The sequence below is a fragment of the Aethalodelphis obliquidens genome, unplaced genomic scaffold (assembly GCF_003676395.1).
Source record: "Aethalodelphis obliquidens isolate GAN/ISIS:26980383/991018 unplaced genomic scaffold, ASM367639v1 scaffold9, whole genome shotgun sequence".
NCBI lineage: Eukaryota > Metazoa > Chordata > Mammalia > Artiodactyla > Delphinidae > Aethalodelphis > Aethalodelphis obliquidens.
The window spans coordinates 43,280,463-43,292,937 of NW_020837953.1; the positions used below are offsets into that span (position 1 = coordinate 43,280,463).

The window sequence follows — 12,475 nt, forward strand, 5'->3', positions numbered from 1 at the left end:
CTGTTCTTAAAAATTCTTCCTCATAGCACTGTAATCATAGTAAACTCTCAAATCTATTTATTTTCTACAATTTACAGCACACATGAAATCAAGAGATACTACAGGAAAAAAAAATCTTTTTAATTACAGTAAAAAGTCAATGAAATTAATGAACAGCAAATGATTCCTTGGATCTTCTCCGTAAGATCAAAAAAGAAAGACAAAGAAATAGAGGTGGCAAGATATTAACTTTTTATCCTCAAACAAATGGGATGGCATTAGCCTGAACTCTTTGCTATTTGTGATATATGATGAAAGAAAAAATTCTTCTGAACAGGGGTTTTGGCATGATAATCCTTTAACATTCTTTTGTAGTGTGGATCTGCTGGAAATGAGTCCTTTTAGCTTTTGAATGTCTAAAAACACCTTTAATTCACCCTTGTTTTTGAAAGATATATTTGCTGGGCACAGACTTCTAGGTTGGCAGGTTTTTTTTCCTTTCAACACTTTAAAGATGTTGCTTACCATATTCTCACTTGCATTGTTCCCAGTAAGAAACTGGCTGTCATTCTCACCTTTGTTCCTTGTGAGGAACGTGGCTTTTTCAATCTGGATGCTTTATCACTGGTTTTGAATAATTGATTATGATGTACCTTGGTACAGTTTCCTTCATGTCGTATGTGTGGCAGGGCAGGGGAGAGGCACAGGGGACGGTGTGAATGTGGATTTGTGTTTGAGCTGCTTCTGTGAGTTTATAGTTTTCATTAAGTTTGGAAAATCTATGGTCAAAATCTTTTTTTTAAAAAAATAAAATTGAATTTAATTCATGATTTTAATTTTTTTTTAATGTTTATTTATTTGGCTGCATCGGGTCTTAATTGCAGCACATGGGATCTTCATTGCAGCATGCGGGATCCTTCACTGCGGCTCACGGGCTTCTCTCTAGTTGTGGCATGCGAGCTCTAGAGCACGCCGGCTCAATAGTTGGGGTGCACGGGCTTAGCTGCCCCTTGGAATGTGGGATCTTAGTTCCCCGACCAGGGATCAAACCCACGTCCCCTTTGTTGGAAGGCGGATTCTTAACCACTGGACCACCAGGAAAGTCCCTAATTCATGACTTTTAAAAGTTATTCATGTTTTAAAAAAAGAAAAAAGGCAGACATTTACCTAACAACAAGAACAAAACCCTCTAACAAACATAATAATTACAAAATTCCTTCCAATTTTTTTTTTTTTCTGTCTCCTCCTCTCTCTCTCCTCTGGGGACTCCAATTATCCATATATTAGGTTGCCTGAAGTTTTCTCATAGGTCACTGATGCTGGTCTCTTTGTGGGTTTTTTTCCCCCTTGGATTATTTTTCTCTGGGTATTTCAATTTGGACAGTTTCTCTTGTTATGTCTTTAAGTTCACTAATCATTTTTTCTGCACTGTGTCATCTGCTACAGATCAAATCCAGTGTTTTTTCCATTCCATTTTAATCTCTAGAAGTTTGATTTGAGATTTTTATATCTTCCATGTCTCTGCTAAACTTTTTGAACATGTAGAATAGAATACAGTTACAATGAGTTTTAATGTCCTTCTCTGAAAATCCAAACAGCTCTGGGTTGCTTCTGAATGATTATGCTCCTCATTATATACTGTGTCTTCCTACCCCTTTGCACACCTGGTAATTTCTGATAGGATGCCACATACTGTGATTTTTGCTTTGTTGGGTGCTGGATGTTTCTGTATTCCATTACATCTTGAGCTTTGTTGTTCAGGGACATGGTTAATTTACTTGGAAACAGATTTGATTCTTTCAGAGTTTCCTTCTGTGTGACTGATTTGTTAGCTAGGTCTGGAGCAGTGCTCAGCCTAGGGCACACAGCTCACCACGGAGGCCCAAGACTTTCTGGAAGGCTCCCCGCAATGTCCCATAATTATCAGTTTTCCCAGTGTGGCTGGTGGTGAGCAGCCGGTGCTGTGACCGGTGCTATGACCCTTTCGGACGGTAGGTTCCTCTCATCTGTCCTTTGCTGACCATCTGCGGGGCCCTCTGCAGATCTCCTGAGATTTCTTTCTGTGCAGCACGCTCCTCCCAGGTCTGCTGTCCTATGAACTCTGGCTGCCTTGGTCCTAGGACTCTTAACCCTGTTCAGCTCATCCACTCTGCTGGGTTCTGTCTCAGTCTCTCCGCCTGGTGACATGGCCTGGAAACTTTTTCACGGCAGCAAGCTGGGGTGATTGCAGGGCTCACCTCTTCTGTTTCCCACCTCTCAGGGATCACTGTCCTTTGTTGCCTGATGTCCAGTGTCTTGAATCTGTTGTCTCCTTACTTGATCTGGATTATGGGGGTGTTTCAGGTAGGAAAGTAAATCAGGTCTGTTACTCCACCTTGATCAGAAGCACAAGTCCACTTCCCTTGTTTTTCTCCCTATGGTGAACTTCAGTTCCTCTAAATTATGGTTAGATGATTTCCGCTGTTTTCTCTATTGGCAAGATGAGGGACCATGGGTCACCTTCCTCCATGCCACCTTGACCAAGTTATCTAAGTTACTGATGGACTAGCTGCTATATTCAGAATTCTGCTCTACAGAAAAATTAGTAAGACAAATATAGGTAAAAGAATTCTTTTCATAGAACGGTTTTCTGAAGACCATAAGAAATTTGTGCCAAAGTACTAAAGTTTTTAGAACATCAAACACTGATCTGGTCGGCTGTTCAGCAGGAAGAAAAGGAGATCAACAAGTCCTAAGCGCCCCCCTCTCACCTGTACATCCCGTATGCTGAGTTCTAGCATATGACTGGTGGCCAGCTGTGTGTAGTGCACATTGATTCCCGTAAGACTTGCAAAGACCAGTTCTTCTGGGACTTTATTAATTAAAGACAACCCAATTCCACCTTCTAACTTCACAAGCACCTGAAAGGAAACCAAAATATGGCACACTGACAGTTTAAAACAGAGCTCAAGGTAGCCAGGAGAGGACAAGGAAATAAATGGCTTTAAATCCCTCTACTTTGCCTCTAAGCAGATGAAAACCATGTAGGAGCTGTATTACTCACCTTGACGGCTCAAATTCCATCATCTCACTACAAGCCTTCCTCTCCAGGCACACTCCCCACCCCAACCAGAACTCCACAGTGATATGATAACACCTCTACCAGAGCACTGATGACATTCTGCATCTCATTACAGGAAAATAATCATTTGAGAATCTTTGTCCCTATTTGAGAGACAAGCTCTTATTAAGTTATTCACCAAACTTCTATAACATCCAATACAGTGCTTTACATATAGGTGTTTTTTTAAAGATTACTGAATAAATATGGAATAAGTGTGCTTTTTCACACTTATCTCATGCTCCTTTCCACACTTTTCACTTTCTTTCCAATGCCCAAACAGGGCCAGGGAGATGAAGATGTCAGAGTCAACTGGGGCCAAAAAGATAAAACCTAGTTTGCTTATTCTCAACCTTCACTCCTATTTAAATTCAAATAATTTAGCTTTCTTTATTTTCATCTTACTGTAACAACATTCGTTACATTCTGATTTGACCTGAGCTGTCATTTAAGTAACATATTCACACATTCATGATGTGATAACATTAAATACTATGAAGTAACACTGATACTTAGAAGTCGCAGAGGTCAGAAAGAAAAGAGAAGGTCGCAACTAAGAAAACCAAAGAGAAAAATTCTAAACAAATTTGTAATGATGAAATGACCCTGCAATAGCTAATACGTACTTCCAATTCCTGCTCTGTGTCTGGATTCTTTAATTTCTGCAGCTCTTGATCCATAACAGGAAGTTCATCCACTTCGTATGATGAACGGTCACTTTTCCGTTGGGAGAAATCTGTTATCTGCGGTCAAATAAAACACTGTACTTACTAAGAGGGCTCAAACTTCCACTGCGAAACCCACTCCATACCAATTGTGTAAGTCAAAGTCACTATATGCTCAATAATCCTATGGAAGTTAATGGTTTCCAAAGCACTGCTAAGGTAAGATTTATATAATAATGAAGCAAATTTGGTCTTGAGTCTCTATGACTAACACCAAGCTGTAGACCTTGAGAGCTTCATACAGTGGGAGTTAGGCATCTGTAGGTGATCTAGCATTATAGCTCAAGTCAAAACATGCAAACCTCAGGATCAAGGCATTCATTTTTTGCCTTAAGAGAAGGGTGCTTTTTAAAGAGATATTGTGGATTATGGTGTACTATCTCAGAGAATTTGCTGTTACACATCAACATCTTTTCTTTTTCCTTAACTCTAATTCCCCATGCCTGATAAATCCGTTATCTCCAGCACAGAACTCTCCCTGAGCTACAGACCCATACTTACACTGACTTCCGGACACCTTCCTGTAGATACCATACACTTAATGAGTCCAAAACTTAACTCCTCATTTCCCCCCAGAAGTCTGCTCTGTGTACATCTCTTAGTGATGGAGATTATCATCCTCCTTGTTGCCCAAATCAAAATCCTGAAGGCCATTCTTGACACCTTCCTCTCTTCCATCCGCACATTCGAGCAATCACTAAGTCTGACTGACTCTACCCCCTAACAAGCCTTCATTTCTATTCATTTCTCTCCAATGTCCTCCTCATGTCCACCTCCCTGCCATGTATTCTAGTTCGGGTCACCATAATCTCTCAGCCAGATCCCTCCAAACTGGCCTTTCTCTGTCTCCAGTTTCACTCCAATTCTCCACACTGCAGCCAGAGTGAGCAAGTTAAAATAAATTTCTGATCGTGTCACTCCCTGACTCTTTGTTGCCATAGAAAAAACACAAAATCTTTAACATGTATCAGGCTTTTCATGTTCTGGCCCCTGCTTCGGTCTCCTGCCTATTTCTTAGCATATTCTATGTGCCACTTGGATCACTCTCCTTTATCTCCAGGCCTTCAATGGAGATACATAACTTCCCATATACATATAATTTACTTATTTTGTTTATTGCTCATGGTTTATCTACCCCACTAGAATGTAACCTCCAAGATGGCAGGGAACTTTGTTCACTAGTCTAGGTTCAGTACCTAGAACTGTGCCTGGCTCTAACAGGGGCTCAGTAAATAACTGGTGAACGAATACTCTCATTCTTAAGGCATAGCCCCTCCACCTTTCCTTCTTGATCTGGCTAAATTCCTTCAGTTAACATTTAGATTTCAGCTTAAGTGCTACTTCTCTTAGAAAGCCCCTGCCAGTCTCCAAATCTGGGCATACAAATCCTTTCTAGATACTCCCCATAGCACCCTCCACTCCTACTTTCATAACACAACACGTTAATTATCTGATTAGAGACCTCATATATCTCCTTGTTGTCAATGTTATTAATATATCAATTATTTAAATACATAATAAACATATATAACGACTGATAATAATATGTACTGCTCTTGGCATTATCTTCTTTAATTCTTACACTTTTTTTTTTTACTCATTCTTTTTTATTATTATTGAAGTATAGTTGATTTACAATGTTCTGTTAGTTTCAGGTGTGCAGCAAAGTGATTCAGTGATACATACATATTTATCTTTTTTTTTCAGATTCTTTTCCCTTATAAGTTATTATGAAATAATTCTTACACTTTTTAAAAATCATCTTGTATTTTACTTATACTCTGATTCTTATAACAGCTTTGTGAGGCAGGTCTTATCCCCACTTTATAAGGACACGCCATCCTCACATCCAGCACAGATACTTTAATAAACATCTGCTGAATGACCGACCATGTGGGGGCGGGGGGAGCACAATGAGACTCAGGTCAGTTCTTACGATAAATCATCACCTGGAGCGCTCTAGTTGGTCCATCTGGGATGACCCTGATGGACAACATTCCAGAACCAGGCCTCATTTTTTGGTTAATAAATTGTTGTTCAGGTGGAACTGGCCCCAAAAGCTCCATGGATGTGTCCGGACCAAGAACAACTTCAGCTCCGTCAAACAAACCAGAAAGCCCTCCTTTGGCCTACAGGACAGAGTAAAGATGTGTAAGAAAAGGCAAAGGCACTGACTTTGACAATTTAATATGTCATTTCAAACAAGTTACCAGATTTAAACTCTCTTCTGAAGGGTCATGGTCAACATATAGCAAAGCATTTACTGTTTTTTCAGCTTTACAGATGATAAAGAACAGGAAGATTACTTGGGCAAGATGGAAAGTTATGCTACATGAATTTAGGGAATTCAAGGTAAGATAATTCCATGAATACAGTATATTAGTTTAGTAGTAACTTCTAGTCATTAAGATAAGCTTAAAAAAAAAAAAAGTACCAAAAACCCTATTTCTCTGAGTATTCTCACTAGGGTTTGCTTCAAAAGCTGAAACATTCTAAAAATTTAAAAAGTATCACTATCACTGAGCTTTCCAATAAAAAGCAAATTCTGGAGTTGAAAATCTGCCCAAACAGGCATATGGCTAGACAATCAAATATTCAAAATATGGTGCCTCTTCTAAAATGAAACAGGGAAATGTGAATGTCATCTGATAGCCAGTTATTCGGGCCTTTGGAGAAAAGTACCTTCTTGCTATATGCCCCAAGTAAAACGGACGTCTGCAGGATGATGCCTTTGGGAGAGTGAATACAGGGCTAGAGAAGATAATAGCTAAAGTGTCTAAATCCCCCTCTGTTAGTTTTTAAATAGTGAGTAATGAAAAGGAAAATTTGAGCTGGGTTTATAGGACAGACTTTAACATAGAGAAAGCTTTTATAACTATTTTAAGTTTAGAAAGAAAGTGCATACACAACCTTATAAGGGTAGTGTCAGAAAATGTTTTAATGCCTTCAATTATTTTATTCAGAATGATAAGATTGTAACAAGTTTATTTCCCTAACCAAAACACATTCTGCTCTGCTGAATACTGCTATTATAGGGTCACTCAGAGAAATGATGAAATAGATTCAAGAAACAACAAACACCAGAAAGGGATTTTTTTTTTTGGTTGGGTGAGGGGGGGCAGTGGGTTGGGCAGGATGCTCTAAGAGAATTGGAATTACATGGGCTTTAGAAACAAACCAGAAGTCAGGGTCAGACACGGAACCCAACAATTATAACAAGCCCTCTTTTGCCTCTAGAAGTCTGAATTGCATTGCTAATTGAAAATCACAAATCCATTCCAGATGTGTGCTTCATATAAGTAAGCAGCTTGTCTTTGATGAAAAAAGCTCAGGGCACTAGAGATAAAGAAAATAAATCTCACCAAACAGCAGTCAGAGGCTCCTTGCAGTTCTGCTCGCTCCCCCGGAGAACAAGCTCTCATTATGGAAGGACAGCCTGGTTTCCACCAGGGTCAAACACACTAAGAGCTCTCTAGATTCTGGGCCTGATGTTCTAGTGTTTACCTTTTGGGTAAAGTCCCAGGCTGAGGCAGAACTGCACACGCAGTCACACGTGCTGTTCTGCTCTATGCCCAAACCTCTGAGACACCTTCCTACTCACTCATCTCAGATCCATGGTCTCATTCCTGGCCTGAAGCCAGAAGGAGAGAAAATCCAAATTCCTGGTAACTTTCCAAACACACATTTGCTTATAAAGTACCTGGGAGTTTTTCATGGGGTGGACTGGCTGACTTGAAGGCAGGGGAAACTGAACAGCAACCTTCATTTCGACATTTGCTACAACAATGAAAGGTCTATTTGGGGACCACTGAGAATGCAGAAGTAAACAGAATCTGGGGCATGCAGAGCCCATGAAGATTACTCACCATCTCATAGAACACTTTATAAAAGATGGTTTTAACCTCACAGGTCTAAAACTAATCCATCTAACTTAGTGGCGGGCTTTTAGCTGACATTTTTCTTTCTTTCTTCCTTTTTAAAATTGCATAGGTAATTTATCTCATCAAAGAAAAAAAATCCAGATAAGCCAAGGGAAAAAAATAAAAACCATCACTCAGAAGCAACCATTCCTAACACATTTCTTACATATCACCTTCAATAACATTTTTCATGTAAATATGCAGAGATGCACAAGGTTTCATGGTTTTCCTGACTAAAATGAAATAATACATATTTGCATCGTAATTATTTTTTTCCCATTCAACAACATCTCATGTATATCCTAATTAAGACTTTGTTTCAAAAAAAAAAAGGCTCAACCATTGCTTGCTGCAACCGGGGATGTCAAAAACTACTAACCTGGACAACCAACCCATGTAACCCACAGGTCAGTTTCCCTTCTCGGAAACTCCACGTCTGGGTTGTGCTTCGCCTACGATCAGGCTTTCTTAGCATCAGTGGCTCGTATCTAGAAGAAAGGAAAATGCAACAAGTCCTGTGAGTCAAATATTTCAGGCCTGTAGAGAGTATCAGGATCGAGGTTTTACTCTTCTTCCTTCCAATATCCTCTGCCCTTAAAATCTAACAGGCAGTTAGCTTGACTCCTATGGCAGCTAGGTATCTCTCAATGAGGAAGGAGGAATAAAACAAAATGGAAAGCAATGAGGACACAAATATGAATACTTTAAGGATTCACAATTTAATACATATAACAGGGGTTCTTGCTTTCTCACAATGACAAGCTGTCATGTAGTACAAGAAAGATTTTTTAAAATATTTTCAAAAATCCTTTTCTGTTTTATTTCCAAATACTTTTATTTTGTAATGGGTTTTAACTTGTAAGTCATCTAAAGTCATTTTGGAAGTAAACAAGGTATTAACTGAAAACACACTGATTTCATGGAGAAACTGAGGCAAGGCTAATAAAATAACTTATTCAAAGTTAAAGAGCTGATTTGAATCCAAGTAGTCAGTCATAAAAACACATTTTTTTTTTTCTGGCTTTAAAAACATGTATTCTTGTTGTAAAGATAATGGAACATTTTTTTAAACAAACTAAAAAAAAAAATCACTTATAAATCCGACTCTCCATCCCCAGCCCCCAGTACAATGATAGCCCTGGTCTTTTGTCTTCCACTCCAGATCCTGGTGTCTAGGTCCTGCTCTTTCCCAGCTGTGGGTTATGTTCCACTGCTACACAGGCAGTTTTCTAAGTCTGTAGATGGTGGAAGACTCAAGGAGGTTTTTTCTCTACAGCTTTATCAGCACTGATGAAATACTGGCAGGGAGAAGAGATGGGAGCTTCAACTCTTTCTATTTTGTAGCTCCAAAGAAAGAAAGTTTAGGGAAAGAGGGGTAATTCACATTTGGAAGATTAGAGGATAAAAGAAAGTCTATTTTCTTAGATGAACAAGGGTTGATAGTCATAAATGGTTTCTGCAGGTTCTCATGTTTGTGAAGAGCCTTGTGTATCTACTCACTCCTCCATGCCATCTCCTTATGCACAGTCTTTAAAAAGAGATGAAACTTGCCCACAGTGATCTAAAAGTTAAGGTCCCAAATGAATTCTCACAGTGATGGTTCTGACAAGCACCAAATAAAAGTAATTAAGATAGTAGAGGCAGCAGACAAATAGCAATAGAAAATGAGTTATGCAGTGATCCAATAATTTCTTGCTGTTGATTTTAGTCCTTTGCTCATAAAGAAAATTAACTTTTTTTTTTTTACATCTTTACTGGAGTATAATTTCTTTACAATGGTGTGTTAGTTTCTGCTTTATAACAAAGTGAATCAGTTATACATATACATACGTTCCCATATCTCTTCCCTCTTGCGTCTCTCTCCCTCCCACCCTCCCTATCCCACCCCTCTAGGTGGTCACAAAGCACCGAGCTGATCTCCCTGTGCTATGCGGCTGCTTCCCACTAGCTATCTACCTTACATTTGGTAGTGTATATATGTCCATGCCTCTCTCTCGCTTTGTCATAAAAACAATTTGATTATTCTCTTAATAATTTGTTTCTGCTTTCAAGGAATTTAACAAAATTCTTAGATTTAAAAAAACAAACCGTTCACTTCTCGGGAGCAGGAGTAGGTAGACGTTTGGATGAAAAGACATTCATGTTTCATAACATATCCTTATAGTTTGATTTTTTTTTTTTTAACATCTCCATGGGCATTTCCATAATGACTTTAAAACATAAAACAGAAACCCAATACTCATGTTCGGAAATACAACAGGTTTCTGTCATTGAAGAAAAATACAAATTCTTACTTCATTTATAGACTCTCTGCTTTCTGGTGTAGATTTCTTCTGAGTCTGAATTTGAAAGCAGTGAACTTGAATCAAAAGTTGCCATGAAAGTTACCTGTTGTCAGTGACTGCAGCAAGACCAGCAATATCTAAGATGGCAGAGCCCTCGGTGGAGCGGGCGGCCAAGGGCTTGCTGGGGTTGTGAGGCACGGAAGAGCCCTCGTGGGCCAGCATGCCTGTGCCAGTCATCCTCCACAGCTGAGAACGCTTCCCTGGTTCCTGTTGGGCAGAGACAGCAAGAGCCATCATGCGCAGCCACGGCTTCATACAAGGGCTTCAAGAGCTTCACACAGGGCTCAATGAGTTCTCAAGTAGGGACTGTACTAAAAGACACTTTCCGATTATGTCAGTGCTTAATTTAAACTTGCACTGCTGTCAATCTCTAGCTGCACTTCGGATAAAATATGCTAAACTCTTGAACCAAACAACCAAAAATGACAATATAAATTTTTTGAATTTATTTTTTTCATACACTTAATACTTTCTGAGCAAACCAGTTAGTCGAGGTTCAATCTAATCTCCTCCACTAGCTACACTGCTATGTTAACTGCTATTCCAGATGGCAGCCCTCCAGTGCCCTTACCTAAAAGAGTGATCCAATTATATAAAGTATATATGATATTCTCAGTATTTGGTCTTTGGTTATCCTCATAACTGGCAGACAACCAGAATTTACCAGAGCTCTCCCCCATCCCACGTTCATAAGGTAAGCATACTACATTGATGGTTTCCAATTTCCAATTTACTGGGTTTACTATTAAGTGGATTGTATTCAAAAGTTATACTAGATTTATTGCTATTAATTCTAAATATATTTTCTCTTAGGAGTATTTTATAAGCAGTACTTGAACTTCCAGGTCTATCCATGAAAGTCTGTATAATCCATTATATGTAAGAAGTAATAATAATAATAGTAATAACACCTCCTGAATATTTACTATGTGTCAGCCACTGATCAGTGTGAGTTACACATAGTAATTCATTTAATCCTCAAAACAAACCAATGAGGTATATACTATTACTGTTCTTACTTACAAATGAAGAAGTTAAGTCCCAGTGAGATAAAGAAACTTCACCACGGTCACATTAACTAGTAGGTGGTAGAGTGAAGGTCTGAATCCCCAAAGTGTAAGTCCAGGGACGACGTGCTTATCCACTTTGCCATACTACCTTTCTAACACAATCCCTGTAATTCCATTTCAGGAACACCTAACCATTGAGAATACTCTTTCTATGGGAACGTATACTCCAACTAGACCCGTCAGGATCACATTCTAGGTACCACAAACGCATCCACATGCTGCCCCGCGTTGGAAAGACAGCTTTTGCAACAAAGCTGTCAAAGCTGCATTAAAAGCTAACAAAGTAATATGAATGCTGGAGTCGAATGCCAGGATCTGAAATCCAGCTGCCTCATTTACTAGCTAAGTGACCTTGGATAAGCTACTAAATTTCTCAGAGCTCCTGTTTCCTGATCCTGTCAAAGGGGGAAATTAAGCTACCTCTGAGGGTTCTTGTGATAAGTGTAATAAATACAAGGCACTTTCAGCACATACTTGGCACAGGGTTAATGCCTCGATAAATGTTTGCTATGTTATCATGATCACATCCCTTTACACAGCACATTATGTACAGCATCCTAGTTGATCCCTCTCACTAACCTGGGAGATCAATGGGAAAATGAGGCTCCGGTAGGAATGTGAAACACCAGATATCATCATCTTTAAGTGGCAAAGCCAGAACTCAAATCTAGAAGATATGATGCTCTTTCTTTTTTTTTTTTTAATTTTTATTTTATGTTGGAGTATAGCTGATTAACAATGTTGTATTAGTTTCAGGTGTACAGAGAATTGGGCAGACTTCCCTGTGCTATACAGCAGGTCCTTGTTGGTTATCTATTTTATTTATTTATTTATTATCTATTTTAAATATAGCAGTGTGATGATGCTCTTTCTACTGTGTGCTAATGCCTCTCGTACCTGTGAAAAGAGATGAAACTGAGCTGCACTTCTCCACCCGCAATCCCCACATGCTTACTTCTCTGTTCACAGTAAGAGAATACATCTATCCCTAGCACCAAAACCACACAGAAAAGCACCTCAATTTTCCTGGAGGTGTTCCAGATCGGGAATCAGAGCACAGATGCCCAGGTGAAATCAAGTTTTCATACATGGATTCCTCTACTGCCTGCCCGTACGTGCAGGCTCACTACCCAAACCTCCATTTAAAAACCCAAGATCTACCATTCTCCTTCCGGTCCCCTTCCCCTGCCCCCTTTCCTCACAATTTAGTCCTAAAACCTTGAGGTGACACTGAGGGAGGGAGAAGGCCATGGGGGCTGTGTGAGGGTAGGTGGGTATATTGTGGTGGCCCGGCCCAGAGTGGGATGTTGAAACCCAAGGTGGGTGCTGACCCATA

At 39.4% G+C, this 12,475-nt stretch overlaps 1 protein-coding gene across 15 annotated transcripts in view; it reads right to left on the minus strand.

The window, feature by feature from the left end:
• Window positions 1–12,475, minus strand: part of VPS13D (vacuolar protein sorting 13 homolog D) — a 245,608-nt gene that overhangs the window by 104,963 nt on the left and 128,170 nt on the right. For 14 of the 15 annotated variants that reach the window (XR_003433445.1, XR_003433444.1, XM_027110129.1 and 11 more), the window contains 5 exons: window positions 10,113–10,276; window positions 8,104–8,212; window positions 5,754–5,933; window positions 3,706–3,822; window positions 2,730–2,879 (listed from right to left, as the gene is read on the minus strand). Coding sequence is in view for 13 of the 15 variants with exons in the window: in XM_027110129.1 (XP_026965930.1) it covers window positions 2,730–2,879; window positions 3,706–3,822; window positions 5,754–5,933; window positions 8,104–8,212; window positions 10,113–10,276 (720 nt within the window). In the remaining 2 variants the exon portion in view is untranslated. Of the gene's footprint in view, window positions 1–2,729; window positions 2,880–2,912; window positions 3,184–3,705; window positions 3,823–5,753; window positions 5,934–8,103; window positions 8,213–10,112; window positions 10,277–12,475 lie in introns of those variants that run through there. The other variant, XM_027110141.1, reaches the window with a different exon arrangement.